The following is a 20,237-nucleotide window of genomic DNA, read 5'->3' as shown; positions in this document are numbered from 1 at the left end:
GCTTTGTTTGTTTTGGTTTGTCAGACAGACCTTCAAATTAAGATCTATCGCATGCCTGCGTTTCACCAATCAAATGCAGTCACTGGTGACGTTTGACTCCGTTTCACCAATCAAACAGAGCCAGGCCGTCACATGATTAACAAGCTTAAGCTTACATGAACTCAACGTCAAATTTGAGGAAGCACATCGCGGTAAGTAACGTTAGTAAATATTTTGGCTGTCACCGTAGGCTGATGTTAGCTTCCCTGCTATGAATCGCTGTCAAATGTACATCATGTGGGGACATTTATTAACGCACTGCAGCCTCATAGACAGACAGAGACACACACACTCACACGCACAGTCACACACACACTCACGCATGCATAGAAACACTATTCATAAGTGCACAGTGTGTTCCCAGGTGCAGCCCACACCTATCAGTTTATGGTTTTGCGTAAAGGCTAACTTGTTATTTTCCTTTGTAATCTCTGCCTACTGAGCCTATGGTGCTGTTAAGTTATTGTGGCTCAATTTGCCTTAATTTTTTTATGTTAATATATTATTATTTAATATATATTATTGTTTTAGTTGCTTAAGACAGTGGTTCTCAAATGGGGATACGCGTACCCCTGGGGGTACTTGAAGGTATGCCAAGGGGTACGTGAGATTTTTTTAAAATGACTGTCAAAAAGAACTGTGAAAATAAATGCAACAATGCAATATTCAGTGTTGACAGCTAGATTTTTTGTGGACATGTTCCATAAATATTGATGTTAAGGATTTCTTTTTTTGTGAAGAAATGTTTAGAATTAAGTTCATGAATCCAGATGGATCTCTATTACAATCCCCAAAGAGGGCACTTTAAGTTGATGATTACTTCTATGTGTAGAAATCTTTATTTATAATTGAATCACTTGTTTATTTTTCAACAAGTTTTTAGTTATTTTTATATCTTTTTTTCCAAATAGTTCAAGAAAGACCACAACAAATGAGCAATATTTTGCACTGTTATACAATTTAATAAATCAGAAACTGATGACATAGTGCTGTAATTTACTTCTTTATCTCTTTTTTTTCCAACCAAAAATGCTTTGCTATGATTAGGGGGTACTTGAATTAAAAAAATGTTCACAGGGGGTACATCACTGAAAAAAGGTTGAGAACCACTGGCTTAAGAAATATTCCTGGCTCTGAATTTGCTCATTGCTATTTTTATGTTTTTGTGCATTATTTGTTTCTGTCATCATTAAGCGAACAGGTTACTCATCAGTTACTCAATACTTGAGTAGTTTTTTCACAACATACTTTTTACTTTTACTCAAGTAAATATTTGGGTGACTACTCCTTACTTTTACTTGAGTAATAAATCTCTAAAGTAACAGTACTCTTACCGGTACTTGAGTACAATTTCTGGCTACTCTACCCACCTCTGGTGACAAATGCTGATATACTCTCTTTGAAGGTTTGTGTTTTTCAACCTGGCACTTTTTTTTTTCCCTGCAGATGGGCATTGCCATCGGGTTTCTGATCCCGCCCATCCTTGTGCCTAATGTAGACGATATGGATGAGCTGGCACGCCACATTAAAGTCATGTTCTACATCAGCGCTGGAGTGGCCACTGTTATCTTTATCCTTGTGGTCATTGGTAAGTCTACAAAGGATAAAATCCTAGTTAGGGCTGGTGCATTGAGTACACATCATGTGAGTTAAGGTTAAAGTCAATCATTTCCAAAGTCATGTAAAGAACTACAAGCAAAGGGTCATGTTCATAATTTGTGTACCAAGCAATTTTCTGTTTACCCTTTCTGCAATATTACAGTCCATTCATCGGCTAATTCAGAATAATTCAGTGGGACCTCTGTGGTGCCCCTCAGGCAACGCTGCTCCTCCAGAGCTTCTGCAATAATTGATGGAATTGTCCACCTACTTGATGGGATATGTTCTGACACTGTGAAACACTAGTAGGGGCCGAGCCTCAGATAGCAGTAAAGTCCTTGACAGGCAGAGAAAGATTGCAACAACTAACCACAGGTCTCATTTGTTTATTTCCCTGTGACTGGCTGCTGACCTGTTCAGGGTGTGTCTGCCTTTTACCCTGAGTCAGCTGGAATGGGCTCTAGCTCCCCCTGTAACAGTCAACTGGATAAGCAATATGTGAAATTTACGTGTGGCTAAACACATATCAATTAATGTCCATATCATTGTGTTACATTACCGGTAATTTTCTGACTTTCTTGTAGAAATAAGAACATTTTTGTATCTGTTAGGTCCTCAGTCATCACCTCAATAAATATTAACTGTCAACCTATCGGCATTTTAAACCAATGGTATTAAAAAAAAGCTCCACTGTGTCTTCAAGTGTTTCAGGAGAAACCAGAGCTCCCTCCCACACAGGCTCAAGCTCAGGCTAGGTGCATCCCCCCAGAGCAGTATTCCTACGTGGGTTCCATTTGGAGGCTACTGTGCAACAAGCCCTTCATGCTGCTGGTTCTCAGCTATGGTGGGTTTCTAACATTTACACCTACACCTGAACTACAATTATTGCTTCGCTTTATGATCTCATCATGCTATTAGTGTTTGCTTAATGCCAACAAATTAAACATTAGCAACTGTACTTTTGGTTTAGCACCACGTTTAGCATCTAAATGACAATAATCCAATTGTGACATCTGTCCAACAAATTCCTTCCGCTGATCTGGTTTGTAGAAATTGTGCGGTAACACACATTATATTAAACAAAAAGTGGACACTTAAGACCTGATCTACTAAAGCAGGGGCATCCAAACTTTTTGACATGGAGACCACATTTGGCAAAAAAAAAGAGACTTTTTTTCCCACAGCCACTTCGTCAAGCTCCTCCTGGGGGATCCCGAGGCGTTCCCAGGCCAGTCGGGAGACAATCTCCCCAACGAGTCCTTGGTCTTCCTCTTGGCCTCCTACCGGTCAGACGTGCCCTAATCGGATCTCATCCACCCCCAGGGCCTTGCTACCGAGGAGATTTTTAACTACCTCGGCAACCTCAGCCCCATAAATAGGAGAACCCGCCACAGATTACCCAGTCACTGCTTCCTCATAGGAAGACGTGTAGGTGGGACTGAGGAGGTCTTCAAAGTATATACAGTCACGATCAAAGGTTTACATACACTTGTAAAGAATATAATGTCATGGCTGTCTTGAGTTTCCAATACTTTCTGCAACTCTTATTCTTTTGTCATAGAGTTTTTGGAGCACATACTTGGTTACAAAAAACATTCATGAAGTTTGGTTCTTTTATGAATTTATTATGAGTCTACTGAAAATGTGACCAAATCTGCTGGGTCAAAAGTATACATACAGCAACATTAATATTTGGTTACATGTCCCTTGGCAAGTTTCACTGCAGTAAGGCGGTTTTGGTAGCCATCCACAAGCTTCTGGTTGAATTTTTGACCACCCCTCTTGACAAAATTGGTGCAGTTCAGCTAAATTTGTTGGTTTTCTGACATGGACTTGTTTCTTCAGGATTGTTCACACGTTTAAGTCAGGACTTTGGGAAGGCCATTCCAAAACTTTAATTCTAGCCTGATTTAGTCATGCCTTTAACACTTTTGACACATGTCAAAAGTGGTCATTGTCCTGTTGGAACACCCAACTGCCCCCAAGACCCAACCTCTGGGTTGATGATTTTAGGTTGTCCAGAAGAATTTGGAGGTAATCCTCTTTTTTCATTGTCCTATTTAAAGCACCAGTTCCATTGGCAGCAGAACAGGGCCAGACCATAATACTACCACCACTATGTTTGACGCTGGGAATGGTGTTCCTGGGATTAAAGACCTCACCTTTTCTCCTCCAAACATATTGCTGGGTGTTGTGGCCAAACAGCTCAATTTGTGTTTCATCTGACCACAGAACTTTCCTCCAGAAGGTCTTATCTTTGTCCATGTGATGTCAGATGAAACAACAATTTAGCTGTTTGGCCACAATACCTAGCAATGTGTTTGGAGGAGAAAAGGTGAGGCCTTTAATCCCAGGAACACCATCCCAACCGTCAAGCATGGTGGTGGTAGTATTATGCTCTGGGCCTGTTTTGCTGCCAATAGAACTTGTGCTTTAAATGAGACAATGAAAAAGGAGGATTACCTCCAAATTCATCAGGACAACCTAAAATCATCAGCCCAAAGGTTGGATCTTGGGCACAGTTGGGTGTTCCAACAGGACAATGACCCCAAACACAAGTCAAAAGTGGTAAAGGAATGGCTAAATCAGGCTAGAATTAAGGTTTTAGAATGGCTTTACCAAAGTCCTGACTTAAACAAGTAAACAATGCTGAAGAAACAAGTCCTTGTCAGAAAACCAACACATTTAGCTGAACTCACCAATTTTGTCAAGAGGAGTGGTCAAAAATTCAACCAGAAGCTTGCCAGAAGCTTGTAGATGGCTACCAAAAGCGCCTTATTGCAGTGAAACTTGCCAAGGGACATGTAACCAAATATTAACATTGCTGTATGTATACTTTTGACCCAGCAGATTTGGTCACATTTTCAGTAGACCCACAATAAATTAATAAAAGAACCAAACTTCATGAATGTTTTTTGTGACCAACAAGTATGTGCTCCAATCACTATCACAAAAAAATAAGAGTTGTAAAAATGATCGGAAACTCAAGACAGCCATGACATTATGTTCTTTACAAGTGTATGTAAACTTTTGATCACGGCTGTATATATGTACTGTATATGTATGTATTGTGATGTGCGCTCGAAAAACCAACCTCCCAGAGACAGTTCTGTTAAAGTTCAAACGCAGCAGCGTTGGTTTATTCAGTCAGTTTTCTGAATGCAGGTTAACTTAAAGTTCTCCCGATTGGGGCTTCCATTGAAACAAACAAATTATCACATTTTTCATGTCTTGATCATGTCTCCTAAATTGCCTGGAACACAGAGCAGAGAAATCTCTGATCAACACAAAGTTCAATAAATCACACTGAATCTAACATATTACACCTTTAGCAGACTAATCTATAAACTACAATTCAGTGGAGCAACACACTTACCGCCCGATGGGAGTAGACCTTTCCCAGCAGGGAGCCAACCACACACTGAGTCATACACTGAGGTGCTATTTAGGCAAACAGTGATTGCCAACCTGACACAGCTGCCTTGGGGCAGGTGGCCACACATCAACCTGATTGAGAATGGAGTTAGGGATTTACTTGCCTTCAATGACCACACCCAGAGGTTGGCGTAGTTTGACCGCCTGGTGCATGCTATCACTGTGATGGCTGGCCCACTGCCTGGTCTCACCTGTTCGGGGGTAATGTGATGCTCCACAGTATATATATGTATTGTATGTATATATATATATATATGTATTGTATGTATGTATATATATATGTATATATATATATATATATATATATATATATATATATATATATATATATATATATATATATATATATATATATATATATATATATATATACTATTTATACAGACAATGTATGTACAATATACTGTATATATTTATCTGAAGATAGTGTAGTGATGTAAATAATAGATATATATGTAATGTACAGGTATGTGAATTTTCCGCAAAAACGTGGAAATCCTCCTTTTTAAACATGTATTTTCACATCAAAATAGCAGTTCCGTGTTTTAGGTAATGAAATATTTAAAAAAATGTGATCTAAACAAAATGTGTTGAATGCTCGCTTCAGCCGCAGGGACTCGCAGTTCCTCTTGCCTAAACACTGCACTGAGTTGCAGAACTCCAGACAATCAGGTGCACGGAAACAAGCTCGCTAGTTAGCTTACTTGTTGCCTCTGTTCGCTCTGCGAGCCTGGCTGGCGGTCCACTGAGCTGCTAATCATATTTGGATGATTACAATCCGAACACTGTTAGTTCCGAACCAGTTGTAGTTCTAGAGTATTTATTAGTAACCAGCGAGAAGGTATATTTTTGACATGACAGATTGTAGAATAAATCTAAAAATAAAGTATCGTGTAGAAATGCAACCAATTGCAGTAAATGTAATCTTGATTTTTTTTTTTTTAATATTCGGGTTGTGCTTGACAGCACTTAGTGCTGATATAAATGTTCTTCTTTTTTTCTCAATTTACTTTTTTTTTCTCAAAGGGTTCTCACATCCCTTTCATATGCACCATCACAGTTATTGCCAGTGTTTTCTGCACGACGCCCCCGTCTCCCATAGGGCACATTCGACGTGCTTAAAGGTTCTGTTGTAGATCGCACTGGAGAAGTGCTTCTAATAGCTCAGAAAAGATGTCACAGGTTATAGTTGTGTGCTGCGTGTTCTGCAACACTGCAAAACATCAAAGGTTGGAGGATGATGTCATGGACAAAAAGGGAAATGTTACAACATGTTTAATTAGGTTCTTCTCTGTTTAGTTTTTGGGTGTATTTGTGGTGTTTTTTTGACTTCACTTCCAGTTTTGCGCTCTTATTTTTTATTCCAATTTCTTATTTGTTAGTATTATGTTGCTTTAGTTGAACCCCTGCTTCTGAGCGCTTCCCTTTTCACCTGCTGGTTGTTAGTGTTGATTATTTTCACCTGCTGTTACTGGATAAGCGGTAGAAAATGGATAAATGGATGGATGTTACTGAGCACGAGAGGACTATTTAAACTGGTCTCCCTGAGTTGTTGGTTGTGGGAGGATTGTATGTTGGAGGTATGGACATGGTTAGTTATATTTTGGAGATTGTTGTTTTTGTATATCCTTTTGTTCAGAAGCTTTCCCTGGGCGTATCCCTACTGCACTCTGTTCTTCTGGACTTTGGAACATTGAAATACTCGTTTACCTGCATGATGCCTGCCACATCCTGCCTTTTTGTGGGTCATGACCCTCGCTACAAAGAGCAATCCTAACAGGAAACTCTTTTGCAGTTGTTGTATGTGCAACTTTTTAGTTTGCATATGCTATTTAACACTTATGTGGGATCTTGGTAGATCGGCCCTCAGTCTGTAAGTAATTGTTTTCAGAAAAGCCTCCTGAAAAGTCTTGCCGGATGGGGAAACCCCACACATGCCTATGTTGCTTTGGCATGCAGGTGATTCTGCACTCTGTCACTTTACTTTTATTACTGCAGATTTAATGGTGCTGTTAAAGCATCATTATGGATGCTACCGATGTCACAAATGTATTTTATCAGCTCACGTGTTGATATGAAGACGTAATAGAACTTCCATGTCAGGTAGGGTGCAGGTTCAATTTGGGAGGTTCTGTGGAGGTTTTCTAGTAGTAGAAAGTCACTATTTTGTTTGAGTTTGAGTTTGAGTTTGAGTTTATTTCGAACATGCAAGCATACAACATGATACATCACAATTTCCAGTTTCTTTTCAACATGTTCGAAAAGGAGTAGGAAGAAGCAGAGCTTATTTAATCCTACCCCTTTTCTTTACATAACAGTTGCAAAACTTTTTGTTCACTTCCTGTTCACAATTTTTTCACAATAAACTCCATAAGTAATTACAATAAAAATAAATAAATAAATAATAGTAAGAATTTAATAATAATAATTGGTGAAGTAAGTCATATTTCATATGATGAGATAAGTAAGATTACTTTAAGAATGAATGAATGGATGGATGAAATAAATTGAGAATGTTTGTCATGGTTCTTCTTCATTGTACTTTGTAAACACTTTAAGTTTGAAGAGTTTCTTGAAGTGTATCATATTAGTACATTGTTTGATTGCTTTGCTTAATCCATTCCATAATTTAATTCCACATACTGATATACTGAAGGTCTTAAGTGTTGTACGTGCATACAAATGTTTTAAATTACGTTTTTCTCTAAGATTATATTTCTCCTCTTTTGTTGAGAAGAATTGTTGTATATTCTTGGGTAGCAGGTTATAGTTTGCTTTGTGCATAATTTTAGCTGTTTGCAAATTCACTATGTCGTGGAATTTCAGTATTTTTGATTCAATAAATAAAGGGTTTGTATGTTCTCTATATCCAACATTATGTATTATTCTAACTGATCTTTTTTGTAACACCGTTAATGAATGAAGTGTACTTTTGTAATTATTTCCCCATATTTCTACACAGTAGCTCAGATATGGTAACACTAGTGAGCAGTAGAGAATATGAAGGGATTTTTGGTCTAGAACATGTTTTGCTTTATTAATTATTGACGTGTTTCTTGCAACTTTATGTTGTATATTTTTTACGTGAGATTTCCAGTTCAATTTATCATCAATCATTATACCTAGAAATTTGGTTTCGTTTACTCTTTCAATTTCTATTCCGTCTATTTGTATTTGTGTTTGACTTTCTCTTCTACTGTTACCAAATAGCATTATTTTAGTTTTACTAAGATTCAACGATAGTCTGTTTTTGTCAAACCATCTTTTTAATTTGTTAATTTCTTCTGTTATTATTTGTATTATCTCCTGTGTGTTCTCTCCTGAACAAAACGCTGTTGTATCATCCGCAAATAATACTAACTTTAAATCTTTTGTAACTTTACAAATGTCATTTATATAGAGATTGAATAATTTAGGTCCTAATATTGATCCCTGAGGTACACCACAGGATATATTTAGCGTTGTAGACGTGTGTTCGCCTAGCTTCACGTATTGTTTCCTGTTCGTTAGATAACTTCTTATCCAGTTTAAGACTAACCCTCTGATGCCATATCGTTCTAGTTTTTTGATTAAAATATTGTGATTAATTGTGTCAAAAGCTTTAGTTAGATCCATAAAAACCGCTGCTGCACATTTTTTACTATCTATTGCATTGGTAATTTCTTCTGTAATTTCAATTAAAGCCATTGAAGTTGAGACATTAGCTCTGTATCCATATTGGTTCTCTTCGAGTATTCTATTTTTATTTATGAAACTTTCTAATCTGTTATTGAACAGTTTTTCAATGATTGTGGAAGTAGAGAAACAGGTCTATAATTTGTAAATTGATGTTTATCTCCAGTCTTATAAATTGGTGCAACTTTAGCTATTTTCATTTTGTTTGGAAATGTACCTGTTTGAAATGATAGGTTACTAATATACATTAATGGTCCTGAGATCTCTTCAATAACCTTTTTTATCGTTTCCATATCAATTCCGTTACAATCAGTTGAAGTCTTAGATTTACATTTTTTCACGATTGTAACTATTTCCTCCTGTGTCACATTACTGAGGAACATGGAGTTGGGATTTGGCTCTATGGTGTCATTATAGTCCTCAATTGGAACTGGGTCTGGAATCCTTTCTTCCAATTTTGGTCCAATATTTACAAAATAATTATTGAAGCTTTCAACTACTTCCTTTATGTTGTCATTTTTTTTATTTTCATCTAAGAAGTATTGAGGGTAGTCCCTCTTAGTTCCATTTTTTATAATGCTATTGAGGATGCCCCATGTTGCTCTCATATTATTTTTGTTCCTGTCCAATAATTCACTGTAATATTCTTTTCTACATGATCGTAGTATGTCTGTTAACTTGTTTTTATACTTTTTGTACTTAATTTCTGCCTCTATAGTTCTTTGTGCTATACATTTTCTATATAGTGTATTCTTCTTCTTACAAGCATTTTTTAATCCTTTTGTCATCCATGGTTGATTATTCTTTCTCTGCTTGTTACTGAGTTGTATCCATGGACAATGTTTGTCATAAAGTATTATGAACTTGTTTAAGAAATGTTCATATGCTTCATCAACCTCTTTTTCATTATACACATTGTCCCAATCTTGCTTTTGTAGCTCAATTTTGAAGGCAGTCATCCTCTTCTCTGTGCATAGTCTTCGAAATGTCCTTTTGTCTTCCATGTTCTTCTTTGTTGCTACTGATATCTATTATATTTGTATAAACGTTCTGCACACAGTTGGTATGTCACAAAATCAGGTTAGGGTTTTAAAGTTTTTAAGAATACAAATGAATATGGTCGTATCATTACAAACATAAGTTACTTTTCTATTTATTTGCAGGACTCAATGTTGGCTGTTTTTATGCTGTCTCTACACTTCTGAACCGAATGATCATTGAACACTATCCAGTAAGTGAAGTGAAGTGAAGTGAAGTGAAGTGAATTACATTTATATAGCGCTTTTTCTCAAGTGACTCAAAGCGCTTTACATAGTGAAACCCAATACCTAAGTTACATTCAAACCAGTGTGGGTGGCACTGGGAGCAGGTGGGTAAAGTGTCTTGCCCAAGGACACAACGGCAGTGACTAGGATGGCGGAAGCGGGGATCGAACCTGCAACCCTCAAGTTGCTGGCACGGCCGCTCTACCAACCGAGCTATACCGCCCCATCAAGTCTCAGTATGGCCACTGTTGTCTTATGTGGATAAGATGAATGCAAACTGTAACATACATATTTTATTGCCTATGAAACCAGAGATGCCAATGTTTTTCCTCTTAGGGAGAAGAGGTAAATGCAGGCAGGATTGGTCTGACCATTGTCATTGCGGGCATGGTGGGGTCACTCATATGTGGTATTTGGTTGGACAAGACAAAAACCTACAGGTAAGATCATATTTCTTGACATTTATGTTTACTATTTCAAATATACATTCATTAATGTTTTCAAACTGTGTACGAATGACTGCTGCTGTCATTGTGGTTGTATTCAGCGTACAATACTGGTATATTAAAAAAGCCCAGATGCTACACAAAGTTAAATAAGCTCCTCAAGTGTCACATCGCCCTTACCCTTACCCTTACTACCCTTATGCGGTTATGTAAAATGTATTTTACGTGGTATTGACAAAGAGCATTTACAGAATGTGTTTATTACACTGACATTTACACATATGGTACAGCAGCGGCTTCTTTTAGCAACAATCATTGTCAAGACATCTAATCGAAAGAAAAAACAGGCGCAAGAGTAAATCACGCCTGACTTTTAAATGTCTGTGGCACAAATAGGACAGTATGACTTTGGTCATCAATTGTATGGTTTGTGGATCTGTGATATCTGTAATACTAATGGATCCACAGTCAACTGTTATTTACCGTACTGTAGTCCTAGTCGTCTCGAGTGGCTGTCTAAACATTTGTTCACAAAGAGAGCAGCACTAAGAGATTCTCTGCAAAGTGGACAAATGAGCGGGTCTGAGTTTTTGTTCTGATGTCCATCTCTGCTTATCTAAACTGACAGGCATGACTCGTGTAGTCCCCTTGTTTCTCATCTTGTTTTCTGCATTAAACTTGGAATATATCTAAAGCGCAGTTTTTAACCGCAAAAACAAATTAGAAATGAATTTGTCTGTTTTGACTTGATAAAGTGTTTGGATTCCTCAAATTCCTTAGCTGTCAAAGTAGCCAGGTTCACATTGATTTTATTGAAAAGACTGTTATGTTAACAAAACCAGTATTTCATGCATGGTTGTACAAGAAACTGCTGGACCAGAACAAGCCTGTGTAAATTGCTCGTGCTATATCCAAAATGAACACGACCCTCTTGCATACACTTTCCACCCCCCCAAAAAATACGGGTTTGTCAGTCATAATCAAATATTGCTTTCAATTATAGGTAGAGAAAAGTCAGTTTGCATAATACTGTATAGTCTTGTGAGTGTGGATCCCAAAAATGTAGAGACAGAGGCGAGCAAACAGTCAATTCCTCTAAATTGTGAGGTAGATAATCAACAAAAGACGATGGTGGCAAAAAGGTATCTAACCCTGACAAAAACAGGCTAACATAAAAAGAGTGTGCAAGGCTGTAGACTGGTCAGAACTGAAGCAAGAATGGTACCCTAGGAAGTGGTCAAGAAGACAGCGCAGCAAATGGACGTCGTGGAACAAACTGTGAGGTACCGCCACTCAGCTTAAATAGCTGGAAGACTAATCGGGCAGATGGGGCTCGTAAGCCTTGGATGGCAACCTGTCTAGGAGAAGGTCACTCTGAACTAAAACCGGGACTGCGAGGAGTTGCGCCCCACAGTTCGCTATTAGCATAGTAAAGCCAACCATGGAGTACAAAGTCATCCCAAATCCTATACTTCCAGCGGCGGGAGTCCGCAGGAACATCGCAGCGGATGGTGGTGCTGGTCCTCCTCCTGGAGGACACCATGACGACAGGACCTCAAACCCTGGGATTGTCCCAGGGAGGGTCCTGTCCGAACACAGCACCACGTCCAATGCACTCATGCGCTGTCGGAGACCATTTGTTATGGGAACCTTCAACGCATGCACAGCGAGAGAAGAAGCGAGATTGATAGAGCTTGCACACTGTGCAGAGGAACGGGGAGTGGAGATCCTGGGGGTCCAAGAACACAGGAGAGTGCACACTGATGACCCCATCCTGTACTGCAGAGTGGAGAGATGCACGTTCATTTCTGCATCTGCGTGGAGGAACGAGGCCCAGGCCGCAACAGGCGGTGTAGGGTTAATGCTGGGCCCACGGGCACGTAAGGCTCTCCGTCGGGTTTACCACCACACCGACAGGATTCTGAGCGCAGAGTTCTCGGGCAACCCAGTAACAACAGTCATAGTCGTGTACTCACCCACCAACGTGGCACCATCTGACGTGGTGGAGAAGTTCTTTGAGGACCTTGTAAGAGCGGTCCGTGGCGTCCCAGCGCACAACTTCCTGGCAATCCTTGGGGACTTCAATGCAAGGCTTGGACCAGAGGACGCACCCTTCCCTTACCACGACTCTACCAACCGCAACGGCACCTACCTCACTGCCTTCCTCATGGAACACGAGCTACTGGCGGCGAATACCATCTTCCGGAAGAGAACAGGAAAGAGGTGGACCTTCCGAGACCGAGCCTCAGGAACACTACGGCAGCTAGATTACATCCTAGTGAGGAAGAAATGGAGGAACTCCATCCTGAATGCTGAGCCATACAGCACTTTTAGTTCTGTGGGCTCAGACCACCGTGTGGTCTCAATGAGAGTTTGCCTGAGCCTCAGGGTCCCCAAACCAAGTCCCAAGATCCGGTATAACTGGAAAGCTTTCTCAAGTGACCCTGGCCTTCAAACCAGATACGCAGAGGAGATGAGGAGACGATTCCAGCAGCTGGACAGGGGAGCGGAGGCCAGTGGAGAATACAGGAGATTCGTCACTGCGAATGAGGAGGCGACCAGGCTGTACGTGCCCATGATGGAGAGAGTCAGTACCTCCAGACGATCCAAACACCCAGAGGTCGTAGCAGCACGAGGGATGGTGGAGGAAGCCCGCCTCAACTTTGAGCGGGAACCAACTGTGGAGAGGCGTGGCGAGCTGAATGAAGCCAAACAGTTTCTTTTCAAATGCTATGATACCATCAAAGGGGAAGAACTGATGGAGAGAGTGCGGAGGGTGCAGGCGGCGCAAGGTGAACAACAGTATGGGGAGGCCTGGAGGGTCATCAATGAGATGACGGGGCGGAAGAGGACCAAGGAGGGACAGGTGGAGGGACACAGCCCGGAGGAGAGGGTGACAACCTGGTCCAGTCACTTCAAAAGGCTGCTGGGAGAAACAGCAGACGCAGCTGAGGAAGAAGAAATACCATCAGTCCTCCCAAACCTGAACATCAACGATGGTCCCTTCACACTCGGAGAGCTCGCCAGGGCAAAAGCCACAGTAAGAGTGGGAAAAAGTGCTGGCCCGGACGGCATACCCCCAGAGGTCGTGAAGAACTGTGATCTTGATGACATCATTCTAGAGTTCTGCAACCTTGCTCTGCTGCACAATCGGCTGCCTGATATGTGGTCTCTATCAAACATCGTACCAGTGCCCAAATCCGGAGACCTCTCGAAGCCAGACAACTACCGAGGCATCAGCCTGACCTGTATCACTGCGAAAGTCTACAACCGCATGATCCTAAACAGGGTCCGGCATGCAATCGACCCTCACCTGAGAGTAAATCAGAACGGCTTTCGAGAAGGACGAACAACTACAGCCCAGATCTTGGCACTTAGGAGATTGATTGAGGAGGTGAGGAAGGACAACCTGACTGCAGTCCTATGCTTCATAGACTTCAAAAAGGCATTTGACTCGATACATCGAGGCACGATGGTGAAGATCTTGAAGGCATACAGTATTCCTCCGAACCTACTCCGAGCAATAGAGTCCATGTACGCAGGAACAAGGGCCAGGGTGGTGACCCCAGATGGCAACAGCGAGGAGTTTGACATCCTGGCTGGAGTTATACAAGGGGATACACTAGCCCCCTTCCTCTTCATCATAGTCCTTGATCATGCGCTCAGGAAGGCAATAAATGGGCGAGAGCAGGAACTTGGCTTCACGCTGACACCAAGGAAGTCGAGTCGACAACCGGCAGTGGTCCTGACAGACCTTGACTATGCGGATGACATCAGTCTGCTCTCCAACAACGTGGAACAAGCACAAGAACTCCTACACAGGGTAGAGCTAGAGTGCGCCAAGGTTGGCCTTAGGCTAAATGCCAAGAAAACTGAGGTCATGACCTACAATGTTCCACCAGAACATCAACCTCTGATAACAGCAGGAGGCACTGTGCTGAAAGAAGTTGAGGACTTCAAATACCTGGGCGGATGGGTCAACTCAACTGAGCAGGATTTAAAAGTGAGGAAGGCACTTGCATGGAGGGCCCTGAACGGCATGACCAGTGTATGGAGCTCCAACCTCCCCCGCCAAATCAAACTCAGCTTCTTCTACGCGACAGTTGAGTCCGTTCTCCTCTATGGCAGCGAATGCTGGACCCTGAAGCCAACCCTGGAGAGGTCTCTGGATGGTTGCTACACCAGGATGCTGCGTGCAGTGCTTAACATCAACAAGAGTGCGCACGTAACCAACAGAGTCCTCTACAGGGGAATACCAAGGGTGAGCGAGAAGATTGCTGTAAGGAGAATGAGACTAGCAGGGCACTGCCAAAGGCATCAGGAGCTGCCAGCCAGCAAATTGGTACTGTGGGAACCAACACATGGGCATCGGTCAAGAGGACGTCCCACACTAACATACGTGGACATACTCAAGAAGGATGCAGGAGCTCAGAGTACCAAGGAACTGGCCAAATGTATGGAGAATCGGGATGACTGGAAGCAACGATGGAAGGCTCGTCTGAGGACGACCTAGAGAATTGGGGCCAAGGGTGCCCGGTCTCCAGGAGCCATTCACACGCCACACTGTAGGAGAGAAAGAGAGGCGAGAAGAGCAGGACCACAACAGCAGGGGACAGAATGTAACAAGTACATCACTATTTCTGAAATAATTTATTTCAGAAGCCCGTTTCTCACTTGTAGTTTTTAAAAATACAATGAGTTAGTCATTGTAAAAAAAAGAGGGGAACATCCAAAGTCATACAATTTAGACTTCAACCAAAATGTTCCTTAAAAGTCAAATAAAAATTGCTGTTCAATCTGGAGATGACGCAAAATACATGACTATGTGAGACTGCAGCTTTCTTCGGATCTAAACAAAATGTTCCTAAGCTGTTGCCTGCCATTGGATGATATTTATTGTTGTTCAATCATTTTAGCTAATCGATGCTAACATGAGCTGTATGTACACATTGCATCATTATGCCTCATTTGTAGGTATATTTGAGTTTATTTAATTTCCTTTACTTATGTCCTCTGTGTATTTAATTCATATTTGCATGTCTAATGACACCTTATCTGTATGTAATATTGGCTGCATTTCTCATAGTTGTTTGTGTGCCATGTTGTTCCAGACCACAGCAAATGTTACCTAACTTGCAAAGATTGTAATATAATGCATTAGAAAAAGACAGCCTGCCGTTTCCTTAACTTGGACACGCACATCTATACTTTTGGCCATTCTAAGCCAGTAATTTCCAGGAGTTATCTCACCCTCTGAGAAGCTTCCATTGTACTAAAGGTTTCCAATGTTTAAAAAATGTGTACAATAAATATTACGGTACATTTCAAAATTTCTGTCAACGAAGATTTGCGTTATCCTGCAACACAGTAATTTTGATAGTAGGCTAAAATAGCTAATATAGACATTTAAATCATGTGTTGCTTTCATTATAACACTTATATAAGGCATTTAATTTTTTGCGGCTCCAGACAGATTTGTTTTTTGTATTTTTGGTTCAATATGGCTCTTTCAACATTTTGGGTTGCTGACCCCTGACCTAGCACCTACATTATCTATATTATAACATTGTCCTAACATCCCTCCCCCAGAGACTGCCTCATTCCATAGGAAGAGTGACCACTAACGAGTTGTTTGGTAACCGTACTGGTAATTGTCTGTCCTGCATACAGTACAGTTTTCTCAATTCAACTCCTACTAAATGTTTTGAAATTAGTACGCCTTCTCAACGAGAGATATTGAACATAATCAAACTGGTCATTTAAGCAGCTCTGCCTGCTTTTGCATTAAACAATGCTATCTACAGTATATTACCATTTGCAACATTTGAAAAAAGTTATTAAGTTCCCTGTTTCGAAGTGGTTTGTGCAAGTATGCTGCAGGATTGAGGTGATTGTTGATTAACTTTTGCCCAATTATAAGCCTGCTCACAGTATTATATTTAACATTTTTGTTCAAGTCAAATCCGATTAAACAGGATTTATAGGAAAATAACATGCATTTGTTGCTTTGCAAACACTTAAATGGGCACTCTCTCCCCTCAGGCAGACTACGCTGGCCGTGTATGTCCTCTCCCTCATTGGGATGCTGGTGTACGCCTTCACCCTCAACCTGGGTTACTTGTGGGTGGTGTTCGTTACAGCTGGAGTTTTAGGGTGGGTAACTAACCATTATCTAATAAAGGCCTGCAAGTCAGTCAATGTTGCATGTTAGAGTCATATGGAAGGTCAAATATGTACAAATAAGTCAGATATGTCGTAGGTTGCACAATGTCACATGTGATTTTTTTTTTTTAACACAACACTGCTGCTTAGTGAAAGTAGGACAAAAGCCAACCACATGATTTGTTCCCGCTTATTGCAAAATATGAGCAGATTTCTCCAATAGGAATTCCTTTGTGAGGTTTACTTTGTTTGGTATTGACCAGGTGAAATGTTTTATCACTATGTACCTGCTTCGTGTGTAGAGGTTGAGCTGATATCAATTTGTTGCTGCAGCTTCTTCATGACAGGTTACCTTCCTCTGGGCTTTGAGTTTGCAGTAGAACTTACCTATCCAGAATCAGAGGGAACCTCATCAGGACTCCTCAACTGTTCAGCTCAGGTTAGATTCACTCGTCCACTACAACAATGTCGATGAAGACCATAGTGTAAACTAATTTTATTTCAGATCTTTGGAATCATCTTCACCATTTCCCAGGGAAAGATAATAGACAGATGGGGTACTTTGGCGGGAAACATCTTCCTGTGCATCTTTCTGCTGATAGGAACTGTGATGACTGGTAGGGTTCAGTTGACTTGCCTTGCAAAACATACCAACAGGGGTAAAAACCTTCTAGAAAAATGTATTTGTATTCTGTCAAGTGACTTTTTCTTACCTCTTTACTTTTGGTGAACGAAGTGGTGGTCAACCCATCAATATAGCTACCGTGCAGCAAAGTATGCAAACTGAGTATGCAAGGGGCTTAGATCCTACCGCTAAAAGCAGATACAGGCAAAACCTAATTAACCTGAGGGATGAGTCCGAGTGGTAAAGTCAACCCCTCATAAGCCACTTTGTGACCAGTTTGGGTGCGCTGGTATCTCCCCATAGAGGGCCCCTGATGCGCAAATACTATAAGGACTAAGAATACATTGAAATAATTTCTTTCCACTTACCCCGAAAGGGACAAGCGGTAGAAAAATGGATGGACGATGAGGTAGCGACTTGTCCAGGGTTTACCCCGCCTTCTTCCCGAAAGCAGCTGAGATAGGCTCCAGCACCCCCCGCGACCCGTAAGGGACAAGCGGTAGACAATTTTTCCCCGGGCATCTGCAACGTTTAAACTGTATTTTAAGCAGCATTAGGTTGCCATCTAGTGGTAGTATCGAAAAACTGAATCTTTTCTCATTGCTTTTTCATATAATTGAGAAAACCTCCATTGCATTAGGACTAAGATTAATTTAAAGAAGATCTATGATGACTCATCTACATTTAAAACAATTCATTGTGGTCTAGATAATATGTATTGGATATGTTTACGTATAAATTGAACGTAATTTTGCTCCAGTCATATTTCCTATAACATCACAATTTTTTTTCCCAGACACGTTAAAAAATCAACTTCTAAAACCAGTGTGAAGACTCACTCGGTCACAACATTAAGTACACCCTCTCAGATCAATCCAGAGCTGTATAAAAATGTTACTTTTAGCAGTATTGATTTCCTTGCATGTCACCACATGCCAAGATTAGATGAAAACACTTCTTTATTCTCCCCTTTCCTGTGTTTCCTCAAACTCAGCTGGTTTCATACAGAGCTTTTCCCCCTCTGGCTGAGAACTTGACCTAATGTCCAAATATGTACATCTACCTCACTGTGATGTCACAATGTAGCCAGACTGCAAAACATCGCGGGCAGAGGCATTTAAAACTGCGAGCAAGGTCACGCCCAAATGCCAGAGCCTTATGATTTGATGCTTTGGCATCGTTTAACACGAGTATCCAACATTGTAACATTTATGAGTCAGAAAAGATGTTAATCATCACAGGTCTTCTTTTAAGACCTCAAAAAATAATTCGTATACCAACTCCAACTCCAATGGTTGGATGCAGTAACTCCCTCTTTTGTGTTTATCAAAGGCTTTATCAAGTCTGACCTCCGGAGGCAGAAGGCCAACCTTCAGGCGGATGGACAAATCAGTGTAAGTACATCACAGATGGCATCTTCACATCCCCCTAGAGCAGTGTTTACCAAACTTATTTTTATCCAGACCAAAATTGCCCTTGTGATTCCTCCATATTGCAACTAAAACTACATCAACGGACATGAATACTGTGTGCAAAAAAAGAAAAGAAAAAAGAAACTTCTTCTATAAAAATAACCCACCACCCATTTTGGGTCCTGGTTCTAAGTTTGGAAAACCCTGCTTTAGAGGGATTTTTTGTAGCGTCATCTTTGTGCTGAAAGAACATCAAACAAGCGCCATTGGTTGTTTTTGGCTGTGGGCCTCACATCGCATTGCACTGCTGCAGGCATGCACATGAATGAATAAACACGCTGCTCTGTCAACATGTTTAAAACAAGTATTCGCTCTGCCTCCTCAAACAACTCTGCAAACTGTTCTGAAGGCAAGCTTAAAATTTGCCACAAAGAATGTGGTCCAATTCTGGTAAGATCACAGTTTTTATGCAGCAACACAATGGACAGGCGGGTACCCGTGGCCTCAGCATGTGAGCCGGGCTTGCTTTGATGAGGGGGATAACAACTCCTCAGCTTCTGCTAGTCAAACACCTTTTTCAATAAGGCAACACATGAGTCTTGAGTGCTGACTAATTTAAAACACTCTTAACTTCCCTGTCACCTCTTAATTGCAGCAAAAATGTAAAACACCAGCAACCTTGCACACACAGAGCGTCATTAAACTGTTTCCGTAAGTTAAACAGTGAATTGAATATTACAAATATGTCCATACTTAAATACAATACTGTTCTAGTGGACAGGCAGTGAACTATTATTTGGGTGTGTAGGGATTTCTGGGCTTAAATTGTTGCTGTTGCATGAAAAGTTCCATTGGGCCCTCTCAGGGACATGACACCCAAGCTATTATTGCAGCCTGCAGGTTCAGAGACGTCAGTGCAAGAGTTCGAAGGCACATCTTGCAGCAGCCCCTGGCAGAGGCAGTCTTGACATAAACCTAACAAAACACACCTAACAAGGTAGGGACACACACACCCTTTTCATAAACAAATACACTTGTTAACCTTAACATCAAATGCAAAATTGTACGCCAGCTGAATTACCTAATCACATTTAAATGTTACATTTAGGGTTGCAGCTATCAATGATTTTAGTAATTAGTAGTAAATTGTAGTTTGTCTGATTGAGTGTTCAGATAAAAAATACTTTGTAGCCTCATGTGGCTACAACACCCACACACTACCGCCCTCATGTGTAACTCATTGTAGCGGCCGACATATATAATATATTCCTTAATAAGGTTGATGGTGATTATTATAGCTTACACTTAAATTCATAAACACTACATCCACATGTGACTTTGTAAGATACAAACGTTTCCTGAGCCTTTTAAAAATGGTTTCTTAATCTGAAATGAATTTGAGAGTTACACTGTTGCATGATATTGTAATTTTGGTCTCACTGATGCCTAATGAACAAGCCAGACTTTATACTCCAAACCAATGGGGGGTCAGCATATAACCTGCGAGTAGCAATAACACTGCAGCTTTTTGTAAGAGTGGAAGTTATAACAATATAAATGAATCTATTGTATTTGTGTG

At 40.6% G+C, this 20,237-nt stretch overlaps 1 protein-coding gene across 6 annotated transcripts in view; it reads left to right on the top strand.

Annotated features, from left to right (window-relative positions):
• flvcr2a (FLVCR choline and putative heme transporter 2a) overlaps positions 1 to 20,237 on the top strand; it is a 54,870-nt gene that overhangs the window by 31,444 nt on the left and 3,189 nt on the right. For 4 of the 6 annotated variants that reach the window (XM_062042053.1, XM_062042049.1, XM_062042051.1 and 1 more), the window contains 9 exons: positions 1,486 to 1,627; positions 2,342 to 2,482; positions 9,912 to 9,979; positions 10,350 to 10,453; positions 16,502 to 16,612; positions 16,955 to 17,060; positions 17,127 to 17,238; positions 18,579 to 18,640; positions 19,552 to 19,655. In XM_062042053.1, coding sequence (XP_061898037.1) covers positions 1,486 to 1,627; positions 2,342 to 2,482; positions 9,912 to 9,979; positions 10,350 to 10,453; positions 16,502 to 16,612; positions 16,955 to 17,060; positions 17,127 to 17,238; positions 18,579 to 18,640; positions 19,552 to 19,626 — 921 coding nt within the window. In that variant the 3' untranslated portion in view covers positions 19,627 to 19,655. Of the gene's footprint in view, positions 1 to 25; positions 192 to 1,485; positions 1,628 to 2,341; positions 2,483 to 9,911; positions 9,980 to 10,349; positions 10,454 to 16,501; positions 16,613 to 16,954; positions 17,061 to 17,126; positions 17,239 to 18,578; positions 18,641 to 19,551; positions 19,656 to 20,237 lie in introns of those variants that run through there. The other 2 variants (XM_062042054.1, XM_062042052.1) reach the window with 2 other exon arrangements.

This window comes from Entelurus aequoreus, linkage group LG03, assembly GCF_033978785.1.
Source record: "Entelurus aequoreus isolate RoL-2023_Sb linkage group LG03, RoL_Eaeq_v1.1, whole genome shotgun sequence".
NCBI classification, from domain to species: Eukaryota; Metazoa; Chordata; class Actinopteri; order Syngnathiformes; family Syngnathidae; genus Entelurus; species Entelurus aequoreus.
Note: the sequence above shows the minus strand (reverse complement) of the source record. Positions and strands in the feature narration are given on the sequence as shown.